Below are 15,183 nucleotides of genomic sequence, written 5' to 3' on the forward strand. Positions count from 1 at the left end.
AAGAGAGAACAACAGAAAAAGACTGGTAGGAGAACAGTCAACGTCTGAGCGCATCTCATTCCCTGGAGGTAAGAGAGGTGGGAGAGGAATGCTTTCAGGGACTTCAGCCGCGTCCCACACGTGCTCTCTTAAGGACGCATCAGGACGAGTAGATGCCGCTGGACGGGACGTGCACCGGCTCAAGCGCACCAGTCCACCTTAACAAGCCGCCCATGACATGCTGAAGGTGTATTCCCTTTAGATAGGTCTCTCAATCATTTATAAGACTCAAATCATTACCCATTCAGATCATTTAGGGCAAAGGCAATGCTTGTCACCTCCCCTAGTATCATCATCCCTGGTTCCTGCCTCACTGGAAGAACAATCAGACACAATTTGACAGTGCAGGAGAAAGAGGACATTGAACCGTGACCCCAGATTGGTTTCGTTGATCCATCCACAAGCATGACATTGCACACTGAAACTTATGTCTACCCTTACACACCCTTTGAGGGAAAAACAAATTCCATTGTTCCTCATCACAACGGTAAAGAATGGCTAATACAGTGTAACATATGGTATAAAAATAGGAAAATTCAACTAAGCCATCATCAAATATGAAACTCAACTGGTAAAGGGAGGGAAAAAAAGAAAAAGACCTTTGCCTTGGCATCCAGAACACCCGCTGAAAGTTTCTATTCTTGCCATTCTAAATGTGTAACTACCTCTAAATATAGCAGCTCTGAAATATTCAGCATCCCCTGATCCTCACACCGACATCGAGTGAGGCACTGGTTTAACTGCAGCTATGCTCAAACAAAACTGGGGAGACTTCCAAGAAATGCGTTTAGTGGCCAGAGAGGAAAGTAACCGCTTCATATGCCGTAGCAAACAAACATGCATGAATTCACTTGCACGCACACACACACACACACTCGACCAGCCGGGTAAATCAACCTCCAAATCCACCCAATTACACAAAGCCGCAGAGGGCCTGGAAACAGTTCACAAGCCTAATTTTTTGCTTAGCTTGTGCCGCAGAAAAACTCAAGCACAACCTGCCACTGTCCTTGATGTAGTGCTACATCGGATGTATCCAGCGGAGTTCACCTCAGGAAATTGCCACTGTTCAATGGTGGACGTGTGTGAGAGAGAGTGAGAAATTACACTTGTTTTGTTCTTGACTTTGGGGGTAGAGAGAGAGATAGAGAAAGAAATCAGACAAAGGAAAAGAGGTAGGTGGTGCAGGAGCTTCCTAGTTGCAGCCATCAATCGTTAGCAGGTCAGCAGGCAGTGGCAGAGATCATCCCACAGACCATCCTTCTGCTCACTGTCAGGGGCGTGTGGAACAAGGGCCAAGAGTGTAATAAGTGAGGGAGGGGGCAGGGTCCTTTTTTTCCCTCCCCAGCGAAAAGCACTGCCCTCTAAAGACATGCCAGATGCCCAGGAACCTTATTAGTGTATCCTTCAACCAGTCGGCCACAGTGCCATGACCGTGTCAATGACAGAAAGCAGAGGAGAGAGGGACACTCCCCTGTAAAGCTGCTGCACAATGAACTTCTAAAGACGACTAATAAGACTTCTTAATAAAGCACCAATGACACCAGAGCATGGAAAATGATCTGCATCACATCGTATCGTTTAAAGCGAGGGGGGGTTGTCACAGGAAAAGAAACATTATGAAAGATCAGTAACTCCGTTTTTCAGATGTCAACTGAAAATCCTGTTATCCTGCTTCTTTAAAGCTTGTTTCACCAGATGAGTCAGAAAAGAATGAAGCAGCTTCAGTACTTTCTGATTGGCAAACATTTTTGGACATCCTACAGTGACGGCAGCTTGTTCTGATTACAGGAAGGTGTCAGGCTGGTAGGTTTTCAAAGAATAAATTAATGTATCCCTGTGTTTTTATCCATCGAAAGTCTTAGACCAAGTGTAACTAGTAGCCTATTGACATAAAACTCCACCCTAAAGTAAAGTAAATGAGTTGTACAAATTCAGTTTATGTGTATGATAAGATGATAGCTTGCTCTAAAAACCCAGAAAAATAACAAAACATCAGCTTCAGAACTTATCACTTAGGTTAGAAAAACTGAGTCACGAGAGGAGGGGGACAAAAATCCTGAGCAACTCGCTTGTTCTTTTTTAAATTCCCAGCTCGAACTAATATGTTGCCATGGTAACGAACATTGTAACGGGCAGCTTTAGGGAGACATTGTGACCTTAAAGGAAGGTATGTAAACACCACTTTATATTCCCCGGCTGGCCCTGCCCGAAAGAAGGCCTGGGAAAAATGTCTGCATGTGCAGGAGATTTGAAATAAATATCCAGGCCCCCATTGTGGAGCTCCAACAAAGACGAGTATCTTAGTAACACCACGCGGGTTTGCTCGGCGAGACGTTTTCTTCGCCCCCACCACCTCCCTTCCTCTCCCACCACAATAAACACACTTCTCATCATTGGCGGGTTAGGGCTTAGGATGAGATTGATGAGGAGTTTCTTTAACTACCAGATGAAACCTGTTGGCCCTTTGCTGGGTCAGTCAGGGGGTCAGACTCGTTCCAACTCGTTTCAGGATCAAACACATTTCAATACTGTGGCTAACACCAAAAGACTATTCACTGCAAAGTATACTTTCCACCATTTATATTGTTTTTTGAGGCAAATTATAGTGGGGAAAACACACTGTTGTTTTAATACTGTTTTAATAACAGTATTAAAACATACTGGAAATTCTTCATTCTTTTCATTAAACAATCACCGTAGTAACTCAGGTTGTGGCACTGAATATCTTTTTTTTTTTGCCAGAAATAATAAATGTCATAGGGTTAGTCCTAAATAAGATTTGATTACACTAGAAATAGATCAGGAAGTTGTCAAAACTTTTTTTTTTTTTTTACCTTGATCCGATTTTTTTCTGAGTAAATATAGCTGCAATGTCTCATACTCGCATGTGATTAGAAACCAACTTCAGTCCCTTGATAAAAATAGCAGTCTCAACAAAGGCTGGTGCTGATGTCTTAACAGTCTTTGTCAGAACCATAGATAGTATATAAAAGAACACGCTGATCATCTCAATAAGGATGACAGGGACGGCTCTCATCATTACAATGCCATCTACTGGTGGTGTGGAGAGAACTAACAGCTGAGTGTAATAAGTGTTATATTAACCCTTTAAAAAGCATCAAAATAGATGTTTTTGTTGTAATCTTTTCAGCACTGAAAACATCTAAATAACCTTGTTTGAGAATAAAATATGGTCTAACCATGTCATAGAGGTTTGTAAAACAAGAACTCAACCCAAAAAAAACTAACCACACAAAAACCATTAGTGGCCTCAGTGATGCAGCTCTTTTGCTTCGATTTGAGAGCACAGTAGTAAAGCTGGAGACATTTTACAGCAGCAAATAAAGCTAGATCATAACATCTGACATCAAGAGCCTAAGTCGCTCTGATTCATCCACAATTTGGACAATTTGTTAAACTATTAATCACTCAGGTGACAGAGCCTCTGACGAGCTGAACAGTTAACATTAAAAAAACATCCACATTTCCATCTTTATTCTGGTGGCGTCTTTTAGTACATCGTCAAAAGTAAACACAGCCACATGAAAAGGCTGACTTACAACGTTAGTAGTGAAATTCATCATTCACTTCATTTCCGCAGTCAAAAGGACGTCGCAGAGCTATAACGTTAGCCTAGGAGGTTAAAATGCCAAATAAAACCTTATGGCATTGTGGTCTAATGCGGTTATTGGGGAAAGGGATAATATCACATTATAAAAACTCAGATCTGTGTTTTACATTCCTCTTGTCGGACACATGATCGACTCTGCAGGCAGCTTTCTTTTTTTCAGGAGTGTCACCTCCACCCCTTCCATAGCACACACACAATATATACCTGCAAGTGCAACTCAACATTGAACAGTGCTTCCTCTAAGCAAATTTATGGAAGATCAGTAGCAAGAAACAGTCTCGCTGAAAGGAAAAAAGAACAAAAAGGAGAATCGTGAAAGAGGCCCTCATCCTGCTGCCTACAAATCGGGGCCTGTGTCCTCTACTGGACAAATCCAACCGAAACAAATTAGTGGGCTGAAGAAGAAAAGAACTGGCTATACACTACAGTACAGACTAATTTTTATGTGCTTTTGCCAGGAGGGACATAAACCAGGGAGGTTTCAAACTGTGACACAGGATAGAGGTGTATTAAAAGTAAATCTTTCCCCCTCCATTTTGCGCGGTTCTATTGTGCTGTCATGTTGCTGCGACTTTATGGACTTTTGCAACACGAGCCCCCAGCCTCTTTTTTTTGGGGGGGGGGGGGGGTGATCAATTAAACAAGGAAGTTCGCTGAGCCTTACAACTCGATTATTAGCCGGGCCTTTTGAAGTTTTATTTTAGCGGGCTGGGGAGGGGGTGACAAGGAATCAGGCTTTAAATCAGTGGGGCCGATGCAGCAGTGTTGAAGCGTTTGCAGCCTATGGCCTTATTGGAAGGGTTTGTCAGGATGTGGCGCTGGGCGAAGTCCAGATTCAGACTTTCATGGTTAATGAGCTTTCTGCGGTGGCAGTTACAGTCAGTGGCGTGAGTCAGGGAGAGGGCAAGGACTAGGCACCTGCTGCTGCTTTTAATGTTAAGAGCCTTGCATGGACAGCAAAGGCATAGACATACAGTGCCTTGCAAAAGTATTCATACCCCTGGAAATTTTGGACATTTAGTCACGTTATAACCACACACGTACATTTATTTTATTGGGATTTTATGTGATAGATAATTGGAAGTGGAATGAAAATGAAACCCATCTACAGACTGACATTTTTGCCTATTCTTCTTTAAAAAATAGCTTGAGCTTCAGATTTAGCATCAGATTGGATGGACAGCGTCTGTGAACAGCAATTTTCAAGTCTTTCCAGAGATTCTCAATTGTATTGAGGTCTGGACTTTGACTGGGCCATTCTAACACATGCCTATGCTTTGATTTAAACCATTTCATAGTAGATCTGGCTGTATGTTTAGGGTAGTTGTCCCTCTGGAAGGTGAACCTCCACTGCAGTCTCAAGTGTTTTGCAGACTCTAACAGGTTTTCTGTTCTTTATTTGGCTCCATTCATCTTCCCATCAACTCTGACCAGCTTCCCTGTCCCTGCTGAAGAACAGGACCCCCAAAGCATGATCCTGCCACCGCCATGTTTCGCGGTGAGGATGGTGTGTATAGGGTGATGTGCATTGTTAGTTTCCGCCACACATTGCATTTTGCATTCAGGCCAAAAACTTCAAGTTTGGTCTCATCTGAATATAAGCATGGTTTGTGGCAAGGGGTTGAAGGAAGGTGCTCTGGCCAGATGAGACCAAAAAGGAAGTTTTTGGCCTTAATGCAAAGTGCAATATGTGGCGGAAAATCACTCTGAACACACCATCCCCATTGTGAAACATGGTGGTGGCAGCATCATGCTGTGGGGATGCTTTTCTTCAGCAGGGACAGGGAAGCTGGTCAGAGTTGATAGGAAGATGGATGGAGCCAAATACAGGGCAGAAAAACCTGTTAGAGTCTGCAAAAGACTTGAGTGGGGTGGAGGTTCACCTTCCAGAAGGTTAAATACCCTAAACATACAGCCATATCTACAATGGAATGGTTTAGAAAGCATAGTTGTGTTAGAATGGCCCAGTCAAAGTCCAGACCTCAATACAATTGAGAATATCTGGAAAGACTTGAAAATTGCTGTTGACAGAAGCTCTCCATTCAATCTGATGCTGAATCTGAAGCTTGAGCTATTTTGCAAAGAAGAATGGGCAAACATATCAGTCTCTAGATGGGCAAAGCTGGCGGAGACATACCCCAATAGACTTGCAGCTGTAATTGCAGCGATAGGTGGTTCTACAACGTATTGACTAAGGGGGGCTGAATACTTATGCACGCCACGCTTTTCAGTTTTTTATTTAAAAAAATAATAATTAAAACCATATTTCATTTTCATTCCACTTCACAATGATGCACCACTGTGTGTTGGTCTATCACATGCAATCCCAATAAAATAAATGTACGTGTGCAGTTTTAATGTGACAAAATGTGGAAAATTCCAAGGGGTATGACTACTTTTGCAAGCCACTGTACATCAATACAAAAGAATGAAAATAAACAGGGCTCCTCATTTTCAAATTAAAAGTTTCATATTTTTCAGGGCCTCAGTTTTCAGATTCAATACATCACTTTAAAATGTGGAAGTGGAATTATGGAAGTGAATTTGTGACTTTGGATACATTTTCTCAGGATTTTTTAAGTTTTTGAAAGGCTAACAAAGTCGTGCATCACTTTTTATTTATAGTTTAAATTATACTATGTTGCCTTGCATAGAAGAACATAATTCAGATAAAAATCTACAACAATCACTGAATGCGATGTACCTTTTTCGATCCTGCGAATCCCTCAGACTCCAGGAAGAAATAGGCAAAGGGCATCAGGACAAAGAGGCAAAGGTTGGAGAATAGTGACACCAGGTTCCACAGACCTGCAGAAACCAAATATCAGCGTTTGTATGCAAGCTATTATAAATCAAAAGTCAATCCCAATTTAAATGTGATGATGTGACATTTTCACAATTACATTATCAGGCTGAATCAGATTCCACAAGCAGGTTTCCCAAGGATTTAAAGAACTTTCCCTTGAATATTTGTATGTTGGTAGTTGTGAGGAGAGTTTCCAAAACAGGGTTCTCATGTCTAAATCGTGGACTCTTATGCCCCCTGGTGGCTGTTGTAGCAGCCAACAGCCTTATGAAGAGTTAGTGGTTAACTGACTCTGTAGATTGTCTGACTGACCGTCTATGACATAAAGATGTAAATGGATCAGACAGGTGGAGATACGGTAGATGAAACAGACTTTAAATCTCAAATGGTTTGGCGATAAATCAAGAGAGAGAAACTGGCTTATTCCATCTAGCAGTGGCACATGCATTATACACATTTAAGATTAGCACAAACATCAAAAATGTTCCTGAAATACAAAGTTTTACAGCTGTTTTTATCTTTATTTTTATTCCTAAAATGTTTCGGTGGTGTTGTGGTCTATTGAGCAAAATAAATCCATGTAATTCAGCATCTTTTTTTTTCTTGGACTTTAAAAACACATACAATACTATAGTTACTGTCCTGCAGGTAAATTAATCCTAACTGCATTCACACAAATGAAAAGAGGAGATGGTGTGCCATAGTAGACAGAGCCTCTATTCTGAAGGGATTTATCAATGTAGTGATTTTCATTGTACTGTTTAGGAAATTAATTTTCCCTCAGAAAAAAAATTATTTAGCCCCACAATACTTCAGAGAAGCTAAATAACATTGTTACAAACAGCTATTCACATTCAAAGTTTGATCATAAACAGTTGTGACACCAACAATGAATGTATGACTGTAGTAGAACATTAAATAATGTAGGCTTAAATAGTGTTATAGCACAGACGGAAGCTGGATTCAAAGTCTTATCACTGACTTTAATGTTGTTTTCATAGTCGTTAAACAAAATAAAATGTATTGTATAAGGAGCAGTGTTACTTTTAGAATGTAAAATTTAAATGTTACTAAAACATATTTATGGAAGAGTGAGTATTTCAGTTTCAGTTATCACATGAGTATTTCAGTTTCAGTTATCACATTTAGATTACTTTTTAAGTAATGATTATATCCAAGTTAATGAAAGTGAATTGGACACTAATGTACCACATAATGTAATTTAGTATTTAATTCCGAGGAATTTCTAACCCAAGTCAATTTAATATTAACTACATAAAAAATATAACTGTTTCATAAACCAACATGTACGTAAGTACAATGTCCATTGCAATTTGCACTGCATGTTCCAACATACATTTAAAAAGGTTAATTACAATTGAAGTCAATGTAATTTCAAATATGTTTGGAGTAATTTACTTTTTTAAAGAGAAGAACTGTTTCTTAATCAAAAGACAAATAGGCAAGACAGGCAGAGAAAACGATTCATTCAATAAATAAACACATGAACTGTTTGATGTACTGACCGTGGATGAGGGAGCCATTGAGCCACTGAATGTAATAGTTTTTAGGGAAGGACAGAAGGATCTCGCTGCTAATGATTGAGAATGGCAGTAGGAAGACGGCACCACCCGACACTGCCAGGGTGAAGGTGCACAAGTATAATCTGCAAATGAACACAGACACACACAAGTGTTAGGACTACAAGGATAAAAATCAACACATGTAGAATCACAGTAAGGTGATGACGACCCAATCTTTTCTTTTTCCAAATCAGATTATATTTAACACACAGTTACTTAGTTATTTATTTATTTATTGGTTTAGTTCAGGGACATTGCACACTAATCAACATTCAACATGTGAGTGAGCCAGAGTTAGCCTAAGAGGCTAGTTTTCATCGGTTGTCCCCTGCCAGATATTCAAGAGGCAACCTTAAATTACAGAAATAAAATGCATGTATAAACAAAGATTAAAAAACAAGATAGTCAACTCAGAAAATACAGTAACACATAGTAAGAATGAATTGACAGACAATAGCAAACAAACAATAAAATAAGCAGACAATAAAACACAGCGTACATTAAACATTATAGGAAAGTGCACAAAACAGTAGATTAGAGCAGGACAAACACACCTACAATAAAAGCACATATACAGCAGCATTAAGCACAAACATGCAGTTACTGGATGATTCATTTGGACAGGGAGTCACTTGGTTGACAATGCAACTAATTAATAAGCAAAAGCAAGTGAGGATTTAACTTTAGTGAAAGCAAGCACTTAAGTGGCACTGGATTTAACTACCAGTAGGCTCATTGCCAATCTATACTTTCAATCATCTTTCTCCTTCTCAGTTTATCCACCCCCTGCCCTCGTCCTAGGACAAAAGAGATGAACTGGCTGTGTTTCTGTAGCCTGCAGTTTGAGATTCAGAGGCTGTTGACGTCCATATTGGACCCAGGGGACTGACCATCTGCTCAGTGGTCCTCAGTAAAGCGCCACAAAGTCCCCACTTCACAATATCACTTAAGGAGCCCATAAACTGAAATGCTTCCCATTACAATGCTGGACCCTTAGGTACCATTTGGCTTCAGCTGGACCTAAACATGCAGGACGTATTTGGCACACTTGTGTGTGATGTGTACTGTAATTCTAAACTGATATGAGATACTTGCCACCACAGTTCTAGCTGAACACACAATCAGTAAAATGTTCAGAGTGTTAGTGGGTAGTCAGTGAATTAGTGCAACGCTTTTTCAATCTATGTAATTAATTAGCTATTAGTAATAGGGCTGCGACTAATGCTTTATCTCAAGGATTAATCTGCAGATTATTCTCTAGATTAATCAAATAATTGTTTGATCTACGAAATCTGAGAAAATAGTGAAACATTCAGTCACAATTTCCTACAACTTCCAAAGCTGACGTCTTGAAATGTCTTTTTTTGTCCAACACTCAAGAACATATAATAAGATCTAGGCTTCCACAACTATGAAATGAAAGACAAAAGACGCAAAATAATCTGCACATCCTAGAAGCTAGAACCAGAGAATGTTTTTAACAGCTGTTCTTGCTACAATCTCAAACATACATTGTTCTAGAAAGAAGAATGATGTGAATCCACTTTACTCACGATATTCTGTTAACGACAGCATCTTCATCCTCAATGTCATCTATAAAGGTAAAGCCATACCACTTTAGTCAGAGTCTTGTTAGAGTGAAAGTGCTTCAAATAAAACAGCATTGGCTACTTTTTTTTTATTCGGGACATACTGATACATCTGTTGATTGACAAATATTTGATATGTTCCCTCACATATCGGCCAATACCAACATTCATTTTTGTGAGAGTGAATGCAGGAACAAAACAGTGTTGGTACAGGGACATGCCTACCTGATAATGTGACAGTTAGAAAATATAATGTTAAGCATTAAATGACTCTTTGAGCAACATATATACGTAAAATAAATACTAATCAGTACATTCAATGCCACTTTACAGGTGCAGCTGAGATTTCTACTGTACAAAACTCCAGAAGGGATTAATGCTGCAAAGTGGTCTACTTTGAAAATGAGACCAGGGAAGCTTAGGTGACCTGGACATACTAAATTTGTCCTGGGACAATGAGATACAGTTGGTTATGTCTCCATGGGCCATGCCAGACATTTCATCTAAGTTTGCTCCTTCATAACTTTTTATGTGCAGTCATGTCTGCCCACTGTAGAACAAATGCTGCGTCAAACATATGTTAAAGAAGAACAAAAACATATCCCTCTATTTGAGACCCAATTGAAAAACAAACATTCCTTGAGTATCAATACTTCAATAGCAAAGTTCGAAGTCTCTTTATTTTGTCATATGTACAAAAATTACTGAGGCAGTTGTTCGCAATAAAATTCGAATTTCAAAATACATGAAGAAAATAGATATAAGTAGACAAAGTGCAAAGTTTAAATTTACGAAAATAAATATAAAATAGAATTAAATAGAATTGACTATAAAACAAAAAACTGTATTGATAAAATCTATCATATGGTCCCACATATGTCCTATCATGGTTATGTCAATAGTGTGTCCTGTCAGTTGTTTAGATGTGACAAATTCCTTTCATTCCGTCACAAGCCCAAAGGCAATTTCGGGCGGAGACAGTTTACACTGAGTGGACTGTGGCAGATTACTCTACAGCCATGGGTGGGGTCCCTCACACACACACACAAATACACACACACACACACACACACACACACACACACACACACACACACACACACACACACACACACACACACACACACACACACACACACACACACACACACACACACACACACACACACACACACACACACACACACACACACACACACACACACCTAAAGCCTTCCTGGCTGTGACTTCATATCAGTCTTAACACAATGTAGGCTCTGTCTGTGAGCAAACAGAGCATAACAAGACAGACAGACTAACTTCTAAGATGTTTGCTGTGAAAATGGGTCCACCTTGGACACATCTCTGCAGTTTAAGTGTTTCAGATGCTTTAAGACAAGTCACAGTTCGCTGACTTCTGTTCCCACAGGGGTGTTCTTCATATTTATAAAAACACTTACCACTCTTCCTCTTGTATATGGTTATGATGCAGTAGGACACAATGTAGAGGACCGCAAACAGGAGGAAGCAAATCTGAAACGACAACATAAAAATCTTAGACAATAATAATTTATCATAGCTGTAGATTAATCAGCACATTAAGAAGGTGCTCCCAAAAGATGTCAAACTTATGTGTCTGTATTCTATTACAGAACATGGGATTGTTGATTTACAGACAATTTTTGAATAATATTATAGATAATATACTTTATATGGTGCTGCAAGACTTCAGGTAAGCCCACACGCAGTCATGAAATACTGCTTAATCTACAGAGCAGACATGATGTGATAACCTAAAAAACAGAACTTGTGGACCTGGGTCATGGGAGAATATCTCAGTATTTACCCATGACCACCAACTGTCTGAAATGGATGGTTATCCATGGTATTTATGAGTAAACATTTTATGTAAAAGCTTTCTACTACATTACTAACAAGTAGTCAAGATTATTTTCTCGATAATAATTTTTTGCAATTAGTTTAAAAATAAAAGTACCCATCCAGAGCCCAAAGTGATTTCCAAAATATTACTTTTATCCCCCAAAAAATAAAAGAAATACTCAATTCACCATGACAGAAGAATAACACTCTTCTGCCCCAGGGCAGCTGTGGCTACTCTCGTAGTTTACCACCACCGGTATGACTGTGTGTGAATGAATTGAACCAGGAACCCTGTAAAGCGTCTTTGAGTGCCTAGGCAATAAAGCGCTATATAAAACCTATCAATTATTATTATTAATTATAAGAAAACCAAAAAATTAGTCACACAACCCATTTGAGAGGGTGAAACCAGGGAATTTCTTCAAACATTTACCTAAACAAATACCCAACAATTATTAAAGTAATCATCACTGTATCTTAAGCTCTTCGCAGTTTTAAGTAAGTATTTAAATGTCAACTCCAGGTTGGGCAAAGTTCAGTGGATACCCACCCAAATCCGTCATTTTTCCACCATGATCTGATATAGTTGAATATAAAACATAATTATTTAGTGTCTGTACTGTATGTAAATGTTGCTCTCTGGAATTAACTGTGCATTTGGTTTAGGCCTGTGAAAGTGTGCAGAAAAGGGTGAATAAAATCATTTCCCGCCCATTTTTACAGAAATCATTATCTACTATAAGCAGTAAAAGAAAAAAAGAGCAATGCATTACATCAATACTAATTGGCCACACAACATGTAAAGTGTTCCAGAAATTTCCAACGTGTAGAATTAATTTGGTAAGCACAGCCTTAGGACAAGCTGGATGGCCTTACAGCCGGATCCCGTTCCACATTCCCCCCTTCTACTGTGACAAGTGACTGGGCCACAACTAATGTTAGAAACACCCACTACAGCACTTTGCACCCTGTCAACATTACACAAGCCATCATGGCCAAGGTGGGATAGTGGGATGACTCAGCTACGCACCAGGCAAATTGTGCACATTTCAGACAGACAAAATGACATAAAGAGACATTCAAAACCTTCCCTGTCAATGCAAGAGACAGAACAGCTGTAGTAGGGACAACTGTTTTTCTTATCACCTGCAGTCCCCTTCTTACAGAAAGAACATTGATATTTAAAAAGGCTACAAAACTATATGGGAAGCAAAACCATGTCCATTCCACAAAGGAGCAACCCCAAACTAAAAGTGAATCGGGTGCACAGAGCAGATAAACAGACAGAGCCAAAGATACAACACTTTGGGTAGAGATAACGACGGGTTATAAGCAGACCAGTCAACACCACTTCCAAAGCTATCACTCCGTTTAATCTTAGAAATTACAGAGTACAAAGGGAAAAGGAGCCGATAATAACAAGTCAGGCTTCTCGCAAGCAGCTTGCAAGCATTCCCAGCCAATATAGGAACAGTATTTCACACCTTTATGATATATGAACCCAAGCTGGAGGTGAGAGGGAGAGTCATTAGATTGTTTTCTGAGTGAGGATCCTGCAATTCATGCATGCAGATGAGCTGATCAGTATGTGTTCATGCACTGTAGTAATGTTATCACTGTCTGTTGGTCATCATTTCAGATGCGTTGAAAGAACCATGATGCTGTGGTCGCTAACACTCACACAGTAACCTGGTTTTCTAATGCATTCTTCAATGATTCTTTACAGTAGGATCCTATCACAAAGAAACAGCTTTCTTCACTTCAGTACTAATAGAGCTTAACAGCATCTTGTCACCTAGTCAAGGATGCCAACTTGAAACGTAACCCAAAGCAACTGTAGCTGCAAAATTTAAGCATGCACATTCACAACAACAAATGTCCCACCATTCAGAGCCTGTAGAAATCATTAATTAACTGTGTCAACATAAACATTAAAGTTAACTGTTACAATAGCAGCAATTACAGCATCATGCAAAGGGATTTTAGGTACAAAATGTTGATATGAGAAACCGTGAAGACGCTCCGGAAAAAATTTGCAAGCTGTAGCTGACACATTGAGCTAGCCTTCGGTGAGACATTTGATAGTTTCTACATTTTGTCAAGTACCTATAGGGAAAGTAATGAAGACCCACTACAGACAAAGTGTCCCCTCTCTCGCTTAAGTCTTTTTTTTCCAAAATGATGAACAAAAAGATTTCAAAATCAAAACGGTAAACCTTTTTGTCATTGTAACATTTACATCTTCTGTATAGCATTTTTCAGTACATTATCAGTAGGCTCCAGTATGTATAACTACTTTTGAATATACATACTGGTCAGTTTAAGGGCTGGATTTTGGCTGGATAAACAGTTTATTTTCCTTGGTCGAATTGGTAATCTTGTTGACTTATTCCTTGTGCAGATTCTCAGAAAATCATTATAGGAATATCAGCAGTAACGTCAAAGTCCAAGGCACCAACAATAGTTAGTTGGTTATGTTATTTGTTGTCTCATGTACTTACAAGTGGCCAGCCCACAGTGACTTAATAAGTAACCAAAGTAAAGGTTCTTGTGGAAGACAAAAACACAGCTTCTTATGAACTGCAGAAAAGAAAACCTGCCCTGTCTCCTGTCCCAAGCTCTAATAATAATAGTATATGTCCTAAAAAAGTATCCCTTACAAAACGAACTCATCAAAAATTGAGGAGATTTTACTAAAAAGCATGTGTTTAAGAAACTAACAAGCTCTAACACATGAAACGTCTGTGAAAAGTAAATGTATATTCAATAAATAGCATAAAGGAATTAGCCCTTTTTAATTATCACAGTACTGAACCAAAAAAAAAATACAACAAAGAGATGACTTTTGGTCAAATTCTGCTTTCCATGAGGTTCTGAACTGAAGTTGTTTATCATGACACCATCATACCTTAAAATAGGTCTGCACCAATCATCAACAGATAATATTTCTTACATAGGCTAGGCTATATGAAAAACAATTTCCGCTGTGCACCATGAAAATTACACTGTAAACCTATTTGGGAAGTTAAGATTGATAAGAATAAGATACAAACCAATATTTATATTTATCTCACTAATTCAGGGACATTGAATTATGGAGGTATCAGTAGAGACTCCTCACTTCTAGAAACTAGATGAATTGATGGGGTATTTATTTATAACAAATCTGTTACAATATCACCAATCAAATCGATATCCAAGTTACACCAGTTTAATCAACCAGTTAATGGCAGCTAACATTAATTAGCGTTGCTTTTCCAATTTAACCACCGTTTTGCGAATGCTTTAAAGTGGGTTGCATACTATATATATATTTTATTTTTTTGCGTGCACCGTGAATAAAACTATTGCTGTAAAGCTTATTAAATCCCGCAGTGTCAAAGTGACAGTTGAAGCTAACGTTAGCAGCCGTTGACGCCGCTGTGCAGTAGAGGACGTCGTTAGCCTGCTAGCCTCCACTTTAGCCGTTTACTTACGATGTACTCCCGGACTTGGCTGTGGAAATTCTGCTCTCTGATAGTAACATCGTCTTCGTCCATTCTTCATATTGCAAATACAAAAAAAAGGCTACTGACTCACAACATGCTAGATCTTACAACAGGAACAACTCCGGCATCCATCCCCTCCTCTGCTAAACAAAATTGCCCCTGACTGGTTAAAAGACAGTTTACA

The 15,183-nt window shown here is 39.1% G+C and overlaps 1 protein-coding gene across 2 annotated transcripts in view; it reads right to left on the minus strand.

Annotated features, from left to right (window-relative positions):
• Nucleotides 1–15,170, minus strand: part of lmbr1 (limb development membrane protein 1) — a 37,709-nt gene extending 22,539 nt beyond the window's left edge. For both annotated transcript variants that reach the window (XM_080050206.1, XM_080050205.1), the window contains exons 1-5: nt 14,988–15,170; nt 11,091–11,163; nt 9,616–9,655; nt 8,006–8,145; nt 6,378–6,481 (exon numbers count right to left, since the gene is read on the minus strand). In XM_080050206.1, coding sequence (XP_079906332.1) covers nt 6,378–6,481; nt 8,006–8,145; nt 9,616–9,655; nt 11,091–11,163; nt 14,988–15,050 — 420 coding nt within the window. In that variant the 5' untranslated portion in view covers nt 15,051–15,170. The remainder of the gene's footprint in view (nt 1–6,377; nt 6,482–8,005; nt 8,146–9,615; nt 9,656–11,090; nt 11,164–14,987) is intronic.
• Between the last annotated feature and the right edge of the window lie 13 nt (nt 15,171–15,183).

The sequence above is a fragment of the Ammodytes marinus genome, assembly GCF_949987685.1.
Source record: "Ammodytes marinus genome assembly, chromosome: 21".
NCBI classification, from domain to species: domain Eukaryota; kingdom Metazoa; phylum Chordata; class Actinopteri; order Uranoscopiformes; family Ammodytidae; genus Ammodytes; species Ammodytes marinus.